At 42.7% G+C, this 23,889-nt stretch overlaps 1 protein-coding gene and 1 long non-coding RNA gene across 6 annotated transcripts in view; both read left to right on the top strand.

The window, feature by feature from the left end:
- The window catches only part of LOC143764831 (E3 ubiquitin-protein ligase ZFP91-like), a 95,506-nt gene that overhangs the window by 39,243 nt on the left and 32,374 nt on the right, over positions 1 to 23,889 (top strand). For all 4 annotated transcript variants that reach the window (XM_077250822.1, XM_077250824.1, XM_077250821.1 and 1 more), the window contains exon 8: positions 23,637 to 23,687. In XM_077250822.1, the coding sequence (XP_077106937.1) occupies positions 23,637 to 23,687 (51 nt within the window). The remainder of the gene's footprint in view (positions 1 to 23,636; positions 23,688 to 23,889) is intronic.
- Positions 7,215 to 10,778, top strand: LOC143768941 (uncharacterized). 2 transcript variants are annotated; one of them, XR_013214135.1, is made up of 5 exons: positions 7,215 to 8,189; positions 8,283 to 8,336; positions 8,432 to 8,495; positions 8,858 to 9,321; positions 9,402 to 10,778. It is a non-coding gene; the product is annotated as an uncharacterized LOC143768941 (long non-coding RNA). The 2 variants fall into 2 exon arrangements; XR_013214134.1 differs by having other exon boundaries at positions 8,858 to 10,778.

Genomic DNA, 23,889 nt, shown 5'->3' with positions numbered 1-23,889 from the left:
TATGTAATCCTCTGTCTGCTGGATTGTTGGACTTTTATCCTGTTACTGAACTGCATTCGTGTTCTGGACTATTTTATCCTTTGTGTGGTGGATCGTATATGGACCTTTTGTATTTTGCCTAAATAAAGGTCTTGGGATTGTTCACTCTTCGCTGGCTCTGTTGATTGTGTGGTACCGGAGAAGGACCCCGTGACAACTGGTGGCAAGCAGTGGGATCAACAGAGTGTAACCTAATGGAGAACCACCCACAGAGTGAGTGCAGAAATTGGACTGTATCCAGTTTACAGGAGAGAGCCAGAGACCTGGGCCTGAACTACCAGGGACTGACTAAAGAGGCCTTAATTGACCTACTGGTGGGTGCCAGCCCGGCCACCTCCTCCCATATGTCTGAAGGAGGAGCACTGGAGATGACCCCCACCCCAAAAAGCCAGTGGGTGGTGTGTTACGAAGAAGAGATGGCGGTTCTGGGCCCAGGTGTCTCTCAGGAGTACAAGGAGGAGGCTGCCCACCGGGCACAGCGGAGACAAGAAGCAATGAAGCTTGAAAGAGGGAGTAACGCAATGTGGAATGTAAACCCTACGAGCCGGGAGCCTGTACGGATCACCTGGACAGAGTTTAAGCCATTTGATGAGCCTTCCGGAGATGTGGAGGGGTTCTTCAAGGACTTTGAGCAGCAGTGTGCTGTGATGGAGTTGCCCCACTCTGGCTGGATGCTTTTGTTAGTGGGACTCCTGAACGGTAGCCTGGCGGAGGCTTACCGAACCATTGACTCACAGCGGAATCGGATTATAACATTGTAAAGCAGACTATCCTGGATTATCATGCTATCACCTCAGACTCATATAGGGCCAAGTTCCGAGACCTCCCATGCAATACGGGGGGATCGTTTAGGATGTATGCACATAAGATGTCCCAGGCATGTCGGAGATGGCTGGAAGCAGAAAACGCCTTTACTGTGGAAGATGTTATACAGGCGTTCCTTATAGAACAATTTCTTGCCAAGTGCCCCGCAGAGGTACGGGAATGGGTCCAGGAGCACATGCCGTGCACCGTAGATAAAGCTGCAGCCCTGGCCGATGAAGCCCTTACTATCCGACCGCAATGGAGGAGGCTTCTGGACAATGAACCACAGCCTTCTCTCGCACCCCGTCCCCCTCCGATTCTATCTGCCCTTCCACCTAGTCACAAGCCGATGACAATCACGCCTCACAATCCTCATCCCCAACAGTTCCGACCACGACCTGGGGGTATCACAGAGAGGAGATGATATGGGTGTGGGCAACCTGGACATTTGCAGTCTGGCTGTCCCGCAAGGATTCGGAGGGAGCCCCACGCAGCCCCACCTCGTCCAGTACATCTTGTGCACTCTATCCTGCCTGAGGAAGAGCTACCACCACCCCCACCAGAGTGGACCACCGACCACGGCACCATAGATACCCCTCCTGGACTGTACGGACTCCGGCCTTTCTCCATCAGAAATACAGAGCAACGGCATTGTCACCTGCAGGATGTCTTAATTGATGGATACAAAGTGTCGGGATTTAGAGAAACGGGGGCATTCCTGACTATCGCTGACCCCCGTGTGGTTCAACCCGAGGCAATTCACCAGGGCCCGTGAATTCCCATTGTCCTGGCGGGGGGGTGTCCGCAAATATATACAGCGAGCTTTGGTACATTTGGATTATGGTTTTGGAGAAAAACTGTGTTGGATTGGAGTTATGGGAGGACTTCCTGCAGATATCCTCCTTGGAAATGACATTGGGTAGTTACAAAGTCATTTTGTGGGAGCAGAAGGTCCGTGGGCCTCTCACTCTTCTGAAAGAACAATTGGAGGGAGATATCGCAGATACCGGAACGCCCATCATTCCCTACGTTCTAGAGTTCAGAGACTGTCTAGCCCAGCTAGCTACCTTGGCTAATGAACATCAGCGAACGGCCCAGTCCAGTCAAAAAGCCTGATATAACCGTAAAGCCAGGACCCGGGAATTTATGGACAAGTGCTCATGATTATTGCAACCGCTGCCACTGTACAAACTGTACAAGGAACTATAAACAGTGGAGCAAAGTGGACTAAAGTGACCAGGCCAGAGGTCTGTGTAGACCTCATAGCGTGCTCACTTATTATGAGGGGGGAGAGGTTGTGATGGTGTGATATGCTATGTGGGTATCATTTTTGTGTATATTTCTATTTTACTTATTTTCATGGTGGTCTCTTGTAGAAGGAGTTATTTGCTAATTGATGAATGGCTGTTGCTGCCATCTGATATCAGCCCCCACAGCACTGTATTGTTTGCTAATATGCTAATGACATGTTGACCTAGCTTGTTGAAACAATGAGCCCCTCCTGACCTGTGAATGAGGAGGTGAGACACATATCAGTCCTGTGTGGATTGATGATGTGTTCACAGCATCTTAGAGAGAAAGAAGAGTATATGGACTATGCGATCCTCTGTCTGCTGGATTGTTGGACTTTTATCCTGTTACTGAACTGAATTCGTGCTCTGGACTATTTTATCCTTTGTGTGGTGGATCGTATATGGACATTTTGTATTTTTGCCTAAATAAAGGTCTTGGGATTGTTCACTCTTCGCTGGCTCTGTTGATTGTGCAGTACCGGAGAAGGGCCCCATGACAGAAATGATACATGGTTTTCTAAGTATTTTAAAAATAAAACTAAAAATTGTGCATTTTTATTTAAGTCAATACTTTGAGGAACCACTTTTTGCTGCAGTTACTGATGCAAGTTTTATTGGGTATGTCTCTACCAGCTTTGCACATCTAGAGGCTGAAATTTTTGCCCGTTCTTCTTTGCAAACTAGCTGGAGCTCCATTAGATTGGATGGAGAGAGTCTTTGAACATCAATTCTCAAGTCTTGCTGCAGATTCTCAAAGGGATTTAGGTATGGACTTTTGACTGGACCATTCAAACACGTGAATCGGCTTTGATCTAAACCATTCCATTGTAGCTCTGGCAGTACAGTGGGGAAAAAAGTATATAGTCAGCCCCCAATTGTGCAAGTTCTCCCATTTAAAAGGGTGAGAGAAGGCTGTAATTGACATCATAGGTAGACCACAACTATGAAAGTCAAAATGAGAAAACAAATCCAGAAAATCACCTTGTCTGATTTGGCAAAATTTATTTAGCAAATTATGGTGGAAAATAAGTATTTGGTCATTAACAAAAGTTCATCTCAATATTTTGTTATATATCCTTTGTTGGCAATGATAGAGATCAAACGTTTTCTGTAAGTCTTCACAAGATTGGCACACACTGTTGGTGGTATGTTAGCCCATTCCTCCATGCAGATCTCCTCTAGAGCAGTGATGTTTTGGGCCTGTCGCTGGGCAATACGGACTTTCAACTCCCTCCAAAGGTTTTCTATGGGGTTGAGATCTGGAGACTGACTAGGCCACTCCATGACCATAATATGCTTCTTACAAAGCCACTCCATTGTTACCCTGGCGGTGTGCTTGGGATCATTATCATTCTAAAAGACCTATCAATGTTTCATCTTCAATGCCCTTGCTGATGGAAGGAGGTTTGCACTCAAAATCTCACGATTCATGGCCCCATTCATTCTTTCATGTACACGGATCACTTGTCCAGGTCCCTTTGCAGAGAAACAGCCCCAAAGCATGATGTTGCCACCCCCATGCTTCACAGTAGGTATGGTGTTCTTTGGATGCAACTCATCGTTCTGTCTCCTCCAAACACGACGAGTTTTGTTCCTACCAAACCGTTCTACTTTGGTTTCATCAGACCATATGACATTCTCCCAGTACTCTTCTGGATAATCCAAATGCTCTCTAGCAAACTTCAGACAGGCCCAGACATGTACTGGCTTAAGCAGGGGGACACATCTGGCACTGCAGGATCTGAATCCCTGGCGAAGTAGTGTGTTACTGATTGTAGCCTTTGTTGTTACGGTGGTCCCAGCTCTATGCAGGTCTTTCACTAGGTCACCCCCCCCCCCCCCCCGTGTGGTTCTGGGATTTTTGCACCCCGCTCTTGTGATCATTTTGACCCCATGGAGGGAGATCTTGCGTGGAGCCCCAGATCAAGGGAGATTGTCAGTGGTCTTGTTTGTCTTCCATTTTCTTATTAAGGCTCCCACAGTTGACTTAATCACACCAAGCTGCTTGCCTATTGCAGATTCAGTCTTCCCATCCTGGGGCAGGGCTACAATTTTGTTTCTGGTATCCTTTTGACAGTTCTTTCGTCTTCACCATAGTGGAGTTTGGAGTGTGACTGTTTGAGGTTGTGGACAGGTGTCTTTTATATTGATAACAAGTTCAAACAGGTGCCATTACTACAGGTAATGAGTGGAGGACAGAGGAGCCTCCTAAAGAAGTTACAGGTCTGTGAGAGCCAGAAATCTTGCATGTTTTTAGGTGACCAAATACTTATTTTCCACCATAATTTTCAAAATAAATCTTGCCAAATCAGACGAGGTGATTTTCTGGATTTGTTTTCTCATTTTGACTCTCACAGTTGTGGTCTACCTATGATGTAAATTACAGGCCTCTCATCTTTTTAAGTGGGAGAATTTGCACAATTGGTGGCTGACTAAATACTTTTTTCCCCACGGTATGTAAAGGGTCGTTGTCCTGCTGGATTTTGAACCTTCTCCTCAGTCTCAAGTATATTGCAGCCTCCAACAGTATTTCCTCCAAGAATCTACTCAGGCATTCAGGCAGAGGAACAATTACACTGTTCTGGAATGGCCATCCCAGTCCCCAGACCTGAATATCATTGAACATCTGTGGGATCATTTGAAGAGGGCTGTCCATGCTCGGCGACTATCAAACTTAACTGAACTGGAACTGTTTTGTAAAGAGGAATGGTCAAAAATACCTTCGTCCAGGAACTCATTAAAAGCTACAGGAGGCGACTAGAGGCTGTTATTTTTGCAAAAGGAGGATCTACTAAATATTAATGTCACTTTTCTGGTGAGGTGCCCATACTTATGCACCTGTCAAATTTTGTTTGAATGCAGATTGCACATTTTCAGTAGTACAATAGACTTCATTTCAAGGCAGAAACATTACTGTGTCCAACAGTTATTAGATATACGAAACTGAAATAGCTGTTGCAAAAGAAAAACAATTTTTATAAAACATTAAGCTTAAGATTAATAGGGGTGCCCAAACTTTTTCATATAACTGTATACTGAGCATTTGCGAAACTGCCACACATCAGCCTGGGATGAGACTCCTGATAAGAACATCCAGAGTAAGACACACCCCTATTTTCCTTCAAATTTTTTTTGGGAAAAAGTGCGTCTTATAGTCCGAAAAATTTGGTAAGTCTCTGATTTAAGGTTATAAAAATTACTAAAAATGTTGAAAATTGCAACATTTTCACCAAATTTCCGATTTTTTTTTTCCACAAATAATTGAGCAAATGTTACCATACCACTATCATGAAGTACAATATGTCACACAAAAAAAAACATTTACAGAATCGCTGGGGTCCTTTGAAGCATTCCAGAGTTATTACCTCATAAAGTGACACTAGTCAGAATTGTAAAATTTGGCCTGGTCAAAAAGGTGAAGGAGTTAAATGTCCCTGTTTTAACCCCCAATAGAAAGTACTATTCCACCTCAAAAGCCCTTAAATACATAAATTCTTGGGTCTGAGTTCTGAAGGATTAAATAGTAACTAAACCTTTGAAAAAAAATGTTCACATTTAATTTCCCTAATGATTACATGCTGATTCGTGTAGTCCAACGATCATTTTAAACCTTTTCCATAACCCCACTTCCCTTCTGGAGAAGATTGCAGCTCAGGAGATGGGTGCTCACAGGTCTTTCCTGAGCACACAGTCCATATTACAGATACAATAGAAAGCATAGGCTAAAAAAGTAATCAGTGGGAGATCTAAGGACCTGGAATGTGTTGAAATTTTATAACCGATGCATGATGAGTAAAGCAGGGACTAGCCCAGCCTCTGAAACTAAGGTCACTGATGCCACTTTGTTTCATGGTGGGGACAGGCTGTGGCAGTGACCGCAGCATCGGGTCCCTGATATGTCATCCTGTTTCTTTATCCCAGCATACACTGGGAATTATCAAATGAAACATCAAACCGTAAGTAAGAAAGAAAAAAGCAGGAAGCAAGAGTAGAGAGAATGGTAGGGAAATTTTGATTGAAGTTTATTAGAAAAGTGATTAGATTAAATAGTCATTTAGGATGAAATTCAAATTTTGTTACTGCAATCAATCCATTCCCTAAATAGCCGTATTCACTCTCCTCTGCACAGCATCCTTATTATGCACTATTGTATGCAGATAGAAAATCTACGCAAAATGTAGTGCACATCCACATACACAAAAATTTTATTAAAAAGACTTTGACTTATAAATCAAAAGAAAAAAAAACACCAAAAAAGAAAAACACCTATTTGCTGCTGCTTTTTTTTTTTAAAACTGCAGCATGTTAATTCTTTCAGCGTTTTTTGCATAGAAAGCAATGGGTAAGTGCAAAAAAGCAGCACAAACATTGCCATCAGTTTTTGATGTGTTTTTAGTGAAAAAAGCAGGTACAGAAGAATGTGAAATCCATTTATTTTAGTGATTGTTCTCAAGTTTAAAGCCTAATGTCTTGGTCTTATCACCTGAAAATGGCTGTTAGGATTAGTAGAGTTTAATGTGATGTGTAAAGTAAACTAAGCCTGAGCATTTCGATGCTCTACCAATTTTATGAAATTGAACAATACCTGACCAACTACAAAATGGACTGCTAATGTCTTTGGTAAACTATTTTTGACCAATTCATCAACACAAATTCATGAATTCATGAACTTTTTTTGTTCAGAATAATCAGGGTTTTTTTCAGATAATTTGATCAAATTGCCCTTTTTTCCCCAAAATGTATTTTGGTCTTGCATTGTTGGCCTGACACCTTGTATTGATCATTATTGTATGATAACAAAACTGAACTTTTGAGATCCTAAAAAACGCAGCAAGAAAAGCAACAAAAAAGTCAGCAAAACCTGCTTTTTGCCTGCAGTTTTTTTTTACTGCCAAGGGATCAGGTTTTTGCTGTAGAAAAAAAAGCAGCAAAAAAGCAACATGCAAACATGGCCTTAGACACTGAACAGCATAGATTTGACATTGGTATAGACATTCCAGTGCAGCATGTAATTGAAATAAATAGGGGATTCTAATGTATGTATTTGGATGACAGGGGTTGGGTGGGAGCTAGCGGGGGGTAGTATTCTGGGTTAAATGGTTGGCACAAGAAGAACTTTAGTGGTTTCTCGTATTAACCCCTAAGGACCAAGCCACTTTGTAGGTTAATGAAGTTTTTTGTGTGTTTAGTGAAAAAAGCAGGTACAGTGGTTTCTCGTATTAACCCCTTAAGGACCAAGCCACATTGTAGGTTAATGACCAGGCCTTAATTTTGAAATCTGACCACTGTCACTTTGTGTGTTTTTAACTCTGGAGAATTATGACTTTCATTTTTATGCCCCTAAATCAGTGTGTTATGTCACACAAAATAGTTAATAAATAACATTTCCCACATGTCTACTTTACATGAGCACAATTTTTTGAACCATAATTTTTTTTGTTAGGCTGGGTTCACATTGTTCTAGGGCAGTCCGTCTAACGGACACGTTTTTAAGTAGGCAAAACGCAATATAACAGACATTGTAACGCACCCATAGACTTGCATTTGTATGACGCATCGTAACGCATGTCAAAATTGGCATGCGTTTGCAACATTCCGTTTTTTTATGACGCACCTTCCAACGCGGCCTGCAGCATTTTCGGGTCCAGTCAAGCTAACGCAAGAGTAACGGAAGCGTTAATTCTTCCATTGAAGTCTATTGCTAATGCAGCCAGATGCAAATCAAGCAAAATGTCCATGAAACCATGCATTGGATTGCGTTAATGAGGCTTGTCCATGTGGTCATGTGACAGGAAATATGATTTCAGCCATTTCGGAGCATAGACTCTGCAAACACACTCTGAAAATGCCAGCAACACAGTGTGTGTATCTTGTGAGCGATCAGAGGCAATGTAAGTACAATTCTATGTATTATATTTTTCTGTATACATCATTTGATTGTGTAGTGGCCGTCGGATGTATGTGTACTAAATATATTGTTTTGTTTGTACACAGATGTCGGATAGTGGGGGATCGAGCAGCAGCAGCGTGTCTGCAGTCTTCTCGTCACAATCGGTAGGCTTTTTATTTAAAAAGCCACAATAAATGTTGTGTGTCACACGAGTATATTGAGCTAATCATGTGTAATCATTTTTGTATTGCAAATAGGAATCTTCTGATTCCGAACCTGCCAGGCCACCCCCCAAAAAAGTGTCCAAGAAGGTACATGCCACAAATTATGTGTCTTTTTACACATAAATTAATTGATACAAGAATTGTAATTTTTTTTTTTTTTTTTTTTTTTAACTACACTGTAGGTTGTTGAAAAAGGAAAAAAAAAAAAATCAGCCTCACCATCTGTCTTCACCTCACCTAGAAGTGGTAAGTATCACGGAAAATATACCTTTTGGAACAAAAAAAAATACTAAATTAGTATATTCTTTAAAAATAAATCATTAAACATACAAAACAAACATAACACAAGAAACATATATAACAACATTTAAAACCCTGGTTTAAAAAACTGCATACATGTCATAACATAAACCAAACAGTACAAGGACAACCAACAAAAATAAACAATTAAACATTGCAATATAATTTATAAAAAGTTTAAAGTGTTAAAAAATGTAAAAAATTAGGATAACTGTCCTTAAAAATAATGTAGTTTTGGGGATGAGATAAATGTATGCAACCAAAAATTAACGTATACATTTTAATATAACATTTTGTGTTTTACATAGTCCAAGCAGACCGCCAAAAAAAGAAGGAACATTGCGGTTGACGAAGAGCACTTGGACATAGAAAACGAGACACTAATAACACTAGTGGAAGCGAGTCCGTCCATATGGGATCAAAGTGACAGCTCCCACAACGATGATATTAAAAACCGGAAGTTGTGGGAGAAAATAATATGCCAGTTGGACCCCCGGGTATTTGGATAAGTCCGCATCCTCTAAGAAAAAAATTGGTAATTATTGCTGAACTTAAATTGCTAAAATGTAAAGATTGGAAGCTCTCAAATAATTTTTTTTTGTTTTTTCTTTGAAGCCGATGCTGTCCATACCCGTTGGAGATCCATTAGAGATCGATTTGTACGGGACTTCCGCAGCAGCCAAAACACCCCCAGTAGATCTGGTGGCAAACGTGTCACCCCGTATGTTCATTATAAGCAATTGTTGTTTCTACAGAAAATGTCCCGGCGCTCGTAAGTAAAAAGTTTACGGTGTGAGAGAGGACCAAGTATTTAATTGAAATCTCTGAAATAATATATATATTTTGTTATAGAACGATATGCAGTACCTCTGCGCCTCGAGAGGCAGAGGAACCGGAGCCATCTCGACAGGAAACAAGCCAGCAGACGGGCGCTGAAGATGTGTCTGGCCTGAGCGAACCACGATCAATGTACAGTAGTACTGTGGCTCCTGTTAGTGCCGGTTTGCAAGCACACCGCGGACGCAAGCGATCATCTGCCAAAGATGAAGTCGATGCCATAATTGTCGATGGACTCCAACGGTTAGAGGATCGCAGTGTCGCAGTGAACACAGAGATCTAAGGCGGGAAATTATGGAATTGCAATCCCGTGAATCAGTGTATGCAGCCAATGAGTGGAAGCTCCTGTTTTTGTCCTATGTACCTGTAGCCCAAAAGATACCGTCACACAGAAATTTAATGTTTAGGCAAAGATTTCATGACCTATTTGAGGAATTTTTGGCCCCTCAGGAACCCACTTCCTCGAGACCAAGAACCATGGACATGCCATCATACAAACCACAATACAGAGGCCAGGGTGAACCGTGTATGGAAATGCAAAGGCAATGTAGTAGTTCAGCATACAGTTAGGCAGACAATATGCCCGCCCAATATCACCGTCTGTAACTACTGTTAGAAAAATCACCAAACTTTGGCAATTACAGCCTTTAAAATGTTTGTGCTAAATTTTTGTGTACCAAAGTTAATTGTGTATATTTTTGTTCATCCCTATGGGATCGCATATGTTAAAATGTCTACCAACAATCAGGTTGGACGACCAATGTGTTCAAAATATTCTTAGTAAATTTCGCTGTTATTATTAAACATTTCATATTCTTGTATGGATTGAACTTTTTAAAATTAAGGTTATATAAACTAAAAAAAAAAAAAAATTAACAAAGAATTGCCCCACACATTGCACCAATATAAAGAGTCTTTAACATTTTCACACGTGTATGTCTTGCCATGGAACAAGACCTTCATGTATGAAGTAATGAGGAACACCTCATCCCCAACTAAAACATAGGGAAAACTTGGGCCTTCGGTCCCCGGAAGTGGTCGTGCTGAGGGTATGTTGAAGCTGTTGCTGGACAAACATTTCCCCATGTTGGACTCTTTGAAAAAGACTCTGGAATCGTTCGTCCGTCCATATGCACCAATATCCACAGCAACAAAACGGTATCTAGCCTCCGCAATAGCCATCAATACAATGGAAAAGTATTTTCCATTTCACCACCTGACAGCACCATTGGAGGATGTCCTTCTTACCCTCAGTGGGACAGGAACAACAAGCGGTTAAAAGGACCCTCCCCACTCCACCCACCAGTGTTTTTCCTGTCCCACTGTGGATAGGAACGGCAAGCTTATCCGCCGACGGTGCTGTACAGATGGTGGAGATCGGGGGGCCCAGCCTTTCCCTTCCCCACTGCAAGACATCTGTTGCTGATACCTGCCACGGGGGTCGCTCAGCCTCCCCAGTGTAGCGCTGCTCCTGGGGTCGGATCCGTTCCTCCATACTGGGGGCTCTCGGTCCGGGCGCCTATTTGCTGGGGGGTGTATGCGGGGGCCATCTCCAATACGGCTGCCGATCCCAGCATGTGGCCGCGTCCATTCCCGGCGGCCGCTCTCAGCGTGGCAGCCGCTTCCAGCTCCAGGACTAGCGACCGCGTCACTTCCGGCCGATGGCCGCATCACTTCCGGTCGCGACGAGCACCGGACAGGGGGATGCCAGCGACAGCGCCGGCCTCAGGAGGTCTCCAGCACGGTCAGACCGCGTGGGACGCGGTAAGGAGGGCAGGATCTCAGAGACAGGCAAGGGCCATTATTCACACCTATTTTCAATAAAAAAAAACATCGGGAGACTCCCGGATTATAAATCTGAAACCCCTGAACAGATGGGAGCTGTCACAGGGGCGAGTGAGTAGGCTATTCAAAGCCATGCTACAATGCTTCCTGCCTATTCCCTACCCCCCTATCGGTAGTCTCTGTACATTTTAGGTAGAGCCTTCCAACCCTGCAACTGAAAAGAAAAAGGCTGGGAAGAATAAATGTCCCATTTGCGCAGCTAGATTTCCTGAAAACTGGCGGAAACCGCTCTGCAAGTCATGCACATCTAAGATCATCGGCGAAGAACAAACCACATTATTAACTAATATGAGAGCAATGATACATCAGGAGGTTCAGGCATCCATCTCGAGCCTGAATCTTTCCCAGACCAGCCAGACAGAACCTCAAACATCGCAGAAAAGACCGAGGGAGTCCAGTCCTTCTTCTGACCAAGAAGATACGGAGGAGACGGATCAAGAAGAAAGAGAAGAACCATTAGGAAGAGGGAAAGAAATACCTCTTCTCGGCAGCAGATACGGATGAACTCCTACATGCAGTATGTAACACCATGCAGTTACAGGACACTCAAGAGGAAACCTCAATCCAAGATGAAATGTTTGGTGGTCTGCATGCTCAACTCACGAAAGTTTTCCTGGTTAATAATCATATCTGTTCCATGATATTGGAAGACTGGCAGGAGGCGGAGAAAAGGCTAGTGGTACCTAGAGACTTTAGACTCCATTTACCTTATAATCCATACGATATAAAGGTTTGGGATGAAGTTCCTAAGCAAAAGTGGCAAAGAAGATGGCAATTCCGTTTGAGGACTCCTCCACGTTGAAGGATCCAGTGGATCGCAAAGCAGATGGACTGCTGAGGAGAACTTGGGAATCCTCGGCTGCAGTAATACGGGCCAATATAGCAGCAACCTCGGTAACCCGATCCATGCATTTATGGATGGACGATCTGGAAGAACATCTCAAGGCTAAAACTTCTAGAGATGTTATCCTCAAATCCCTACCATTACTAAAGCTGGCAACGGGTTTCATGGCGGACGCTTCGGCAGAATCTGTGCGATTCGCCGCCAGAAGCGAATCCTTATCCAATGCAGCCAGAAGAGCAATCTGGCTAAAGACTTGGTCGGGCGATATTCAGTCAAAGAATAAACTTTGTGGGATCCCGTTCTCAGGGGGTAAAGTGTTTAGGCCTATTCTAGACAACATATAAAAAGCCTCAGACAAAAAGAAAGGGTTCCCTGAGGAAAATACTAAAAAATACCAGCCCTCACGTAGATCCCGACCTAGTCAGAAAACAGACTACAGGGGGAAAGAGAAGACTGGGAGATGGTCCTATCCCAAGGGTGGAAAAGGTAGAGACTCCATCTTCCAGGGTTCAGGTTCAGGGAAACCGAATAAATGGCATCAAGGTGGGAGGTCGATTACAAAGGTTTCTGGGGGGTTGGCAGAAAATATCCAAAAACCCTTGGATTCTGCAGGTGATTGCTCACGGTTACAAATTAGAATTCACCAGTCCTCCTCCAGAAAGGTTAGTAGTAACCCGATCTTATCCCCTCTTAAACTCTCCATTCTACAAGATCTGGGATGGATTGTGAATTGGGAAAAATCATGCCTAATTCCAAATTCCAGAATAAAATTTTTGGGGGTCATATTAGATTCCAACGCCAGAACATCTATTTTACCAGAGGAGAGACAGAAGTCGTTAATTGAAAACATATACCGGTTCAGGAAAAGCACTTCCTCTATAAGAGAAGCAATGAGAGTCCTAGGCTTAATGACGGCCTGTATTCCCTATGTGAAATGGAGCCAATTTCACTCACGGGGGTTACAGAAGCAAATTCTGAAATCTTGGGACAGAAGGCAAAATTCTCTGGAGAAGAAGATGGTTCTTTCTCCTTCGGTAAAGAAGTCCCTAACCTGGTGGACCATCCCGGAAAATCTGAAGGTGGGAGTTCCATGGATCCTCTATCCCTGTGTCACTGTTACCACAGACACCAGTCAGTACGGATGGGGCGGGCACATAGGAAGGACATACTACCAAGAGAAGTGGAGTCCAGAAGTGTCGGTCAAGTCATCAAACTTCAGAGAACTTTATGCAATTTGGAAAGTGCTCTACCAGGCCCAGTCTCAAGTCAGACAGACACGTGAGGATTCTGTCCGACAATGTGACAGCAGTATTATATTAATCCACCGCACTCCCTTTATGCAGAAATGTAGATTTTTTGTAAATGCTAATTTACTCAAGTAGAGAAAGAATCAAGTACATTGGATCAAACAAAAGGCAATTGTTACACAATGTGCAAGCGACTCAGAATGATATATGACGTTTCGACCCTCCCGGTCTTACTCTAAGGTCGCACTTAGTCCAGGTTTATATGAATATTTCCTAAAATAGGAAGGACGTCCCTGTGGTATCCAGGGGCAGGTGTAGTTTTTAGATAATAAATATGGCCTAATGGGTGATCCGTCTCTGTATACAACCTTATTTGAGGATAACAGCGGCGCATCAGCGTCTTGCTGGTTATTGTATAGATTTATGAATAATAAATGTGGCCTAATGGGTGGTTCGTCTCTGGATTCGGCCTTGTTTAAAGATAACAGCGGCGCATCAGCGTCTTGCTGGTGATTATATAGGCATGGGACCCTGTGTGGATGAATGCACGGTGCTCCTGCGTCCTGTGCTGCGGCATGCCGCAGTACAGGACGCAGGAGCACCGTGCATTCATCCACACAGGGTCCCATGCCTATATAATCACCAGCAAGACGCTGGTGCGCCGCTGTTATCCTTAAAGGGAACCTGTCACCCCCCCCCCCCCAGTCGTTTCAAACTAAAAGAGCCAGCTTGTGCAGCAGTAATGCTGCATTCTGACAAGGTGGCTCTTTTAGTTCTGGGTGCTGTAACTTGAGAAATAATCAGTTTTATAATTTGTCTGAAATACCTGCTCCTCAGTCAAGTGGGCCGGCGTTTCCCCCCTGCTTCAGACAGCACACAGCTGTCACTCACATCTTCTTGGTGCCGGGCACCACCTCCTCACCGCTGTTTTCAAAAGTAGCCGGCGCCTGCACTCTTATCACCTGCACTCTTATCACCTGCCTGGTGCAGGCGCAGTGAATGCTGGCCGTCTTTCCACATATGCAGTCCAGCTGACTGCGCCTGCGCGGCCGCCCTGCCTGTGAATCCCAGCCCCGCAATGTGAATAAATCATAAGTCACTGCGGGGCTGGGAATCAGAAGCAGGGCGGCCGCGCAGGCGCAGTCAGCTGGACTGCATATGAGGAAAGACGGCCAGCGTTCACTGCGCCTGCACCAGGCAGGGGATAAGAGCGCAGGCGCCGGCTACTTTTGAAAACAGCGGTGAGGAGGAGGCGGCACCCGGCGCCAAGAAGATGTGAGTGACAGCTGTGTGCTGTCTGAAGCAGGGGGGAAATGCCGGCCTACTTGACTGAGGAGCAGGTATTTCAGACAAATTATAAAACTGATTATTTCTCAAGTTACAGCCCCCAGAACTAAAAGAGCCACCTTGTCAGAATGCAGCATTACTGCTGCACAAGGTGGCTCTTTTAGTTTGAAATGACTGGGGGGGGAGTGACAGGTTCCTTTTAAACAAGGCCAAATCCAGAGACGAACCACCCATTAGGCCACATTTGTTATTCATAAATCTATACAATAACCTGCAAGACGCTGATGCGCCGCTGTTCTCCTCAAATAAAGTTGTATACAGAGACGGATCACCCATTAGGCCATATTTATTATCTAAAAACTACACCTGCCCCTGGATACCACAGGGACGACGTCCTTCCTATTTTAGGAAATATTCATATAAACCTGGACTAAGTGCGACCTTAGAGTAAGACCCGGGAGGGTCGAAACGTCATATATCATTCTGAGTCGCTTGCACATTGTGTAACAATTGCCTTTTGATATATCATTCTGAGTCGCTTGCACAGTGTGTAACAATTGCCTTTTGTGCGATCCAATGTACTTGATTCTTTCTCTAGTTGAATAAATTAGCATTTACAAAAGAATCTACATTTCTGCATAAAGGGAGTGCGGTGGATTAATATAATACTGTTATTTGGACCACATGGTCTGTCACACCAGCACCCCGATTTAATATAGAGTGCAGGCCAATATATTTATATTAATGTGACAGCAGTGGCATTTCCAAGGCACCAGGGAGGCCCAAGGCACCCATCTCTACAGCACTTGGCAGAACAGATTTTCAGATGGGCAGAGAAATCAATAAACTAGAAGGTAGCTGACAGCACAACTGGCAAAGGGATGCCCGTCCTAGTTCCACGGACCAAACTGGAAGTGTACATACCCAAGCAAAGTGAAGGACAGCATCCAATCCAGGTGAAAAAACTTCTTTATTGTGCCAAATGCGACGTTTCAACCATCAGAGCTTGAAAAAGACCTCTGATGGTTGAAACCGCATTTGGCACAATAAAGGAGTTTTTTCACCTGGCTTGGATGCTGTCCTTCACTTTGCTTGGGCAGAGAAATCCGTCAGGTCCATCTCGGCAGTTCACCTGGAGGGTGCCAACAACCAGATAGCAGATTTCCTAAGCAGAACGACAGTAGATCCCAGAGAATGGGAATTGAATCCAGAAGTGTTCAGCAATCTGTGCCAGCCGTGGGGGACGCCTCTAGTGGATCTCTTTGCCACCAGGTCAAATGCAAAGGCCAGAGCATTTTTCTCTCTCAATCCTCTATAGGGAGCAGCGGGAGTCGACACGCTGTCTCAACATTGGGGAGAAGGTCTTCTGTACGCTTTTCCACCCCTGCCACTGATCCCGAGAACACTCAGGAAGATACGGGACGAAAGAGCAACTGTAATCCTGATGGTTCCGTTTTGGCCCAAGAGGAGCTGGTTTTCTCTTTTATCCAGAATGACGACAAAAAGACCTATCCTCTTGCCGAAGAGGCAGGACCTTCTGTGCCAAGGTCCAGTGTTACACATCAATCCGGATTCACTACAGCTGTCTGCCTGGATCCTTAACGCCTGACTCTAAGATCCAGAGGCCTGTCAGAAGAGGTTATCACCACACTCCAGGCAAGCAGGAAGCCGGTGACTTCAGCAATCTATAATAAGATCTAGAAGCGGTATTGCTCTTTTCTAGGAGAGGTCCCTATAGACACCTCAAAACCAGACATTCCTAGAATCCTTGACTTTTTACAACTTGGTTTTAAAAAAAGGCTTCCGGCCTAGTACTTTAAAAGTACAGATTGCTGCCCTTAGTGTGTTTTTTGACTCATCGTTAGCCTCCCATCCTTGGATAGCAAGATTTGCTAGAGCCATACAAAGAATGAGAGGAAATCGTCTCCTCCTTGGGACCTAAATTTGGTCCTTAATGCACTGTGCAGATCCCCATATTTACTATGAGAGGACATGGACATAGCCAATCTCTCCTTTAAAACAGCCTTCCTAGTGGCCATCACTTCAGCTAAGAGAAGGGGGGGAAATGCAGGCTCTATCCATACAGGATCTATACCTCCGGATCTTTTGACGACAGAATAGTCTTAAGACTTAATCCAGCCTTTTTTCCCAAGGTAGTCTCATCAACAAACATAAACCAAGAAGTAATTCTTCCCTCATTCTGCCAACACCCTAGAAACATGAAGGAAGGGGTCTATCATAACCTTGACGTTAGAGAGACAGTTCTGAAATACCTAGGGGCGACTGAAGGTTGGAGACGAGACACGAACCTGTTCATACAGTACGGGGGACCAAATAAAGGTTGTAAGGCAGCAAAGTCAACCATTGCTAGGTGGATTAAGACTACTGTAAACCTAGTGTATACAGTCCAGGGGAAGGATCCCCCAGATTCCCTAAGGGTATGTGTCCACGTTCAGGATTGCATCAGGATTTGGTCAGGATTTTTCATCAGTATTTGTAAGCCAAAACCAGGAGTGGAACAATTAGAGGAAAAGTATAACAGAAACATATGCACCACTTCTGTATTTATCACCCACTCCTGGTTTTGGCTTACAAATACTGATGAAAAATCCTGACCAAATCCTGATGCAATCCTGAACGTGGACACATACCCTTAGAGCCCAATCAACCCGAGCTATTGCTACATCATGGGCAGAGGGGGGGAGCTTCAGCAGAGCTGATCTGTAGGGCTGCGACTTGGACAAGTCTTTCTACTTTTGCCAGACACTATAAACTACATGTCTCCTCCAATGGTGCTGTCAGGTGGTGAACTGGGAAACGGTAATTAGACCTACTGGTAATTATATTTCCAGGAATCCATCCTGACAGCACTACTAGTTCCCTCCCACTGCAAATTTGTATTATAGACTAATGTGATGTAACATTGGTGTAAATTTGTTGAATAAATTCTCTTTTTTGCATCCATCCAGATGTGGTACTTGGAAAATCACTGGTGGGTGGAGTGGGGAGGGTCCTTTTAACCGCTTGTTGTTCCTGTCCCACTAAGGGTAAGAACAACATCCTCCAATGGTGCTGTCAGGATGGATTCCTGGAAATACAATTACCGGTAGGTCTAATTACCGTTTTTGATAGTAGTATAGGGATCCACTATGCACTGGTTTCTGAATCCGAATGTGCTTGCTATCCACGGCACCAATGCAATTGGGGAAATTGGCTACATCCTCAAAATTTTGGGAAATCGAAAGCCACAGTTCTGTTGTCGGGGTTGGTAGCAAAAGTGGTTGTAAGTTGTTCCAAATGGCATCACAAGTTTCACGAACTAGTTGGCAAATGGTCGATTTCCCCAGTCGAAATTGAAAATTCAGTAAAGCAAAAGATTCTCCGGTAGCCAGATATGTCGACAATCCCCCCAAAAAATTAGCAATATGGACATATTGTAAAGATTTTTAAGGACTACTAAAATAAAGGCAATTTAAAATGGAATAGGACAATTGGCAAAGTGTACATAATTAAAAGACATGCACCACGATAAATTACATCCTGTCTTTGTCAATAGAACAATGTTAAAAAAAAAAAAAAAGGATAATTACCTCAGAGTCACCACTAAATGTTGCTCCGCACAAATACTATCACGGAAAGTGCTGCGCTGATGATGTATCTCATCCTTCACATGTGAGAGCAGAATATCAAAGGTTTCAATGGACAACCGAAGATAATGTTGAAATTTAAAGAGATGATCCCTTAGCTGAACATACAGGGTGTGAAAGGCACCATACTTATTCCGTAAAAAATTCACTTCATGGATCCAATATCTCCTTTGGGAAATACGCCTTCTCTGCCGAAGTCGCAACTGCATCAAGCGAAATCTAACAAGCTCAGACACAAACATCTTGCTTGCAGAAGTTCACTCAATGCTTTCAAAATGGAGAATGTTTATCCACACACACCCAATGCTGACAAAAGAGCAAAAAAAAGAGAGAACAACTTTATTGACAGTGCCTGAAGGCAGACAAACGGATGCTTCACGAACAGACATCAAAATGACAACGCAGTCATGTGCGTTAACGCAAGCTTTAACGTGAAGCCAAATTTACACAAAATTTGGCTCAATTCAGTACATGCGTTTAACGGATCCTTTAAATGGATTGTACTAAATGCAATGTGAACCTAGCCTTATGAAGTTATAAAGGTTAAAAATTGACCAGCGATTTCTAATTTTTCCAACTAAATTTACAAAACCATTTTTTTAGGAACCACCTCATATTCGAAGTGACTTTGGGGGCCTATATAACAGAAAACACCCCAAAGTGACAACATTCTAAAAACTTTACCCCCCCCCCCCCAAGGTTTATTAACCCTTCAGGTGCTTCACAAGAACTGAAGCAATGTGGAAGGAAAAAATGATCATTTAACTTTTTTTCACAACAATTTTACTTTGTACACAATTTTTTTTTTATTTTCTCAAGGGAATCAGGAGAAAATGAACCACAACATTTGTTGTGCAATTTCTCCTGAGTACGCCGATACCCCATGTGAGGAAGACCTCTGTTTGGGGGCAGGGCTCGGAAGGGAAGGAGGGATCACCGTTTCGTGTTTTGAACGCAAAATTGGCTGGAATCTAGAGCGGACGCCATGTTGGGTTTGTAGACCCCCTGATGTGCCTAAACAGTGGAAACCCACACAAGTGACCCCCATTTTGGAAATTAGACTCTTAAGGGACTTAGCTACATGTTAGTTGAGCACCTTGAACCCCCAAGTGCTTTACATAAGTTTATAACATAGAGCCATGAAAATTAAAAATCAAATTTTTTCCACAAAAATAATCTTTTAGCACCAATTTTTTTATTTTATCAAGGGTAACAGCAGAAATGGACCCCAACATTTGTTGTGCAATTTCTCCTGAGTTTGCCAATACCCCATGTGTGGGTGAAAACTACTTTTGAGGCACAGTGCAAAGCTCAAAAGGGAAGGAGCACAATATTATAGTGCAGATTTTACTATTATGGTTTGAGGGGTTTGAGGGTGCCATGACCCACTGGGCCAGCCCCTGAGGTGCCAGAACAGCAGGACTCCTCATAAGTGACCCCATTTTACAAAATACACCTCTGGATGAATTAATCTAGGGGTGCAGTGATCATGTTGACACCATCATTGGGTCACAGAATTTGATACCATTGGGCAGTGAAGTAAAAGTAATTACATTTTTACCACAAAAATGTTGTTTTAGCCCCAGATTTTATATATTCACACCAAAAGTGGGTAAAATTGGCACCAGAATTTGTCCCACAATTTCTGCTGACTCTAGAAATACCCCATGGCTGTACGGTACTGCTTAGCCATACGGAGAGTCTCTGTAGGGATGGAACGCTATTTGCCTCTTGGAGCGCAGATTTTCCTAGTATACTTTGCAGATTCCATATACTGAGCCCCTAAGTGCTAGAGAACAGAATCCCCCGTCAAGTGATCCCATTTTGGAAATTATACTCCTACCAAATGTGAACTCTAAAGGCATTTGGATTTGGGAGCGCAGAATTTGCTGAACTTCTTTTTGGGGGCAATGAGCCATTTTGCTTTACCAGTAGCATGGAAGCCCCCTATATTTCCGTTAACAAATGACGAACCAGAGTGAGAGCTTGCTTTTTTGTGGATTGAGTTAAAACTTGTATTGGATAAATTTTTCATAACATTTGGGATAACATTTATCTGGCTGAGCCCTTACTTTGAGATTTACATCTAAATCTCCGTAACAGATGAAACTCCGAGGGATCCAATCACTATAATGAGGCAGCAGCGTAATTCCTTTCAGAGGTGCACAGAACTATGGTGGGCCACGTTTTTATGCACGCCTAAAAAGACGGACACCGCCGGATCACCGGTCCTTTGGGGTTCACAATTCCTCCATTCCTTATAATAAGGCATCTTCCACCGGCGGTTTTGTCTGAATCGGTATTTCAGAGATGTACATGGAAACCCTGGAGTAAGAGCTCAGCGCCAAAGCACATGATAAATGTGCACCGAGCATTACTTTGATCTTTGGGAGGCAGAATGAACAAATCCACTGCAGGATAAAAATTGGGTTTATTTTTTGTGCTGTTCCTCATGCAGTATAAGTGATTAGGTGACTTTATTCTTCGGGTCAGTGTGATTACAGCAACACCAGATTTTTATCGGGTTTTTATATTTGGCTGCTGTCACACACTAAGACTTTTTTTTTTTTTTGCAAGAATTTTTTGCAGCACCATATTTTGAGAGCTATAATTTTTCCATATTTTGGCCCACAGAGTCATGTTATGACTTGTTTTTTGCGGGATGGGCTGACTTTTTTTTTTATTGGTACTATTTTCGGGCACATGACATTTTTTGATCGCTTTCTATTCCGATTCTTGTTGAAGCAGAAGGAACAAAAACCATCAATTTAGGATTTTTTTTATCTTTTTGTTTTTTTTTCTCCGTTCTGCATGTGGTAAAATTGATAAGGTCGCTTTATTGTTCGGGTAAGTACACGATTACAGCGATGCCACATTTATATAGTTTTTTTTAATGTTTTGGCTCTTTAACACAATAAAAACTTTTATAGAAAAAATAATTATTTTTACATCGCTTTATTTTGAGAGCTATAACTTTTTTATTTTTCTGCTGATAGAGCTGTATGGCTGCTTGTTCTTTGCAGCACAAAATGGCATCTTCAGTGATGCTATTTTTATTTACATTCGTCTATTTGATTGTGTTTTATTCCACTTTTTCCAAGTGGGATGATGATAAAGCCACCAAACAAAAAATGCATAAACAGGGCGGCACAGTCTCTATCGTAGAGGTTATCTCCAGACCGCTACCTGTTATCTGGGTGCTAGGCAGCGATTGATACAGCCATACGATATTCGACTCTAGGTGCTCCTCAGAAAAAAAGTGACCATCTGTATAATCCACAAATAAGGAAAGATGAGGGCCCTCACCAGTCTTCAAGAAATTCAAACTTTTATTGGCAAAATCTCCAGATAAAATTCATGGCCGGGAATGACGGAGCCGAAGCTCGTGTGAGCAGGGGAGATCAGGGACGACGGCCGTTTCGCGCTGTGCTTGCGCTTCTACGGGTCAATTAGTGTAGGGGCAAGACAGCGGAAATATAGTGCCGGCCAAGACACCTCCCTCCACCACCAAAACCCTCCCACCAACCTAAAATACACTTACTTTAAAAAGCACATTTAAAACAACATCATACAATATGTATTTACCTATAAACTACGAATAACGGCTGTAAATATAATCCAAATTAGTAATCTCGCACGCACAATACATGCACTGATTATAAAAAGCAAAATAACAATACCGAAGAGGGATTTGAACGTCAATCAGAGGAGATGTTACAGAGATTACGAAAGAGGGGTTACCCAGAGAATTTATTATTGTCAGCAAAGGAGAGAGTAACAAAAGAAAGAAAGATGGCCATGAATTTTATCTGGAGATTTTGCCAATAAAAGTTTGAATTACTTGAAGACTGGTGAGTGCCCTCATCTTTCCTTATTTGTGGATTATATGATGATAAAGCATTGTTTGCTACTTTTTTATGTGTTTTATTTTTACGGCATTCACTGAAGGGGTTAAGTAGCATGACACGTTTATAGATCGGATTGTTCCGAACTCGGCGATACCAAATGTGCACTTTTTTATTTTACATAAAATGTGTATTTATTAGTGGGTTTAGTATTATTATTTTGTAATTATTTTTTTTTACATATATATATATTGTTTTTAATTCCTTTTTTAACCTAGTCCCTTTATGGGACTTTCACTTTTATTTTTTTTTACTTTAATTGCAGGTATAATTCATTGGAATTTGAATAAAAAAGTGTGTCTCATAGTCTGAATAATAATGCGGTACTCTCCTCTGGCAAGCAGGCATTGCAGAGTTAGTTCTATACTGCCTGGTTGGAGGTGTTGGTTGTCTGTGGAGGCATTTTGAATTGTTTTTAAGGAGACTGTTGCATGGTGATTTGTCTGTGTGAATAACCTCATCCTCTCCTACTTGTTTTTCTCCCTTTATTTCCTGAGGTTCCACTATGTTGTTTATGAGTGCATATTTGTATGATTTCATTCATCCCTGTATGTCTTCTCTTGTTTGTCTGGTTTTGTGTATTCATATACACAATAACTCCCAACTTCCCTGGGATGGGGAGGGGCAAATAAGGGCTGATTCAGGAGCTCAGTTAGGCACATGGCCCCGGCTCTTCACCATCAGAAGTAATCCAGAGAGCAGGGATAGCTATGGCGCCTCTAGCTTTATAAATAGGGAAGGAGCCCCTAGCCCCAGAATATCTTGCTACTGTGCCGTGACACACTGCAGCTGTGTTGCAATTTCAGAAAAATGCATCCACAACATGTGAACACCTCCTTAGCATGATATTATTGCTGCGTCTTAATGAACCAAATTGCCGTAGTCATATGGAGCCAACTTCAGTAAAATATATCCAGTCACATTTTTACATGAATGGACAATTTTCCTGTTACAGTCATGTTTGTCGTATGGTTGCATAATTTAACATTATCCACTGACATGTGTTAGGGGCCGAGAAGATAGCGAAGCATTTTCAAGTTGCCTTTTCCTGAGTTCAAAATGTAATTAAGAAATGGCTGTTGACAGGAACAGTGGAGGTCGAGATTAGGTCTGGAAGACCAGGCAAAATTTCAGTGAGCTCCTCGTAGGATTGCTAGAGAGGCAAATCAGAATCCCCACTTGACTACAAAAGACCCCTCAGAAAGATTTACCTTGCGTAACTGTTCACAATAACAGTAATTTTGACTAGGGGTGCCCAAACTTTTACATGCCACTGTTAACTTTGAAGTGACTATTTTTGGATACTGCAGTTCAGCTCTCATTTACGTCACTTTTGGAATGCCAGTAACAGAAAAGACAGGTATTTCAGTAGTTGCTGTTCAGTTGTTCCCTTATACGTTTGTCACTTTTCATCTGAACTCTTTTTTACGATCAAGCCGTTGCATTGTATTTATTTTTCTTCCCTTTTTCTGAAGGAGAGGACGTCGGCGCAAAGATGATAAAACTCCTAGACTACCAAAAAGGCGGTGAGTAGGTGCTTATATTATAGAGGTGTGGGTTCCAAACTACTTTACTAAAATGTTCTCTTTGCCAACATGAATGCTGGTAGGAAATGTGTCCACTTACATTATAGAAAGCGCTACTTATTTCATTGAATTGTCCTTTAGTTCTTTAATTTGTTGTGTTTTTGTCATTAAGTGATCAGTGTCTGCTTTTTCTGTCTACTTA

Source organism: Ranitomeya variabilis, chromosome 4 (assembly GCF_051348905.1).
Source record: "Ranitomeya variabilis isolate aRanVar5 chromosome 4, aRanVar5.hap1, whole genome shotgun sequence".
NCBI classification, from domain to species: domain Eukaryota; kingdom Metazoa; phylum Chordata; class Amphibia; order Anura; family Dendrobatidae; genus Ranitomeya; species Ranitomeya variabilis.
This window is presented reverse-complemented; position numbering and strand designations above follow the sequence as displayed.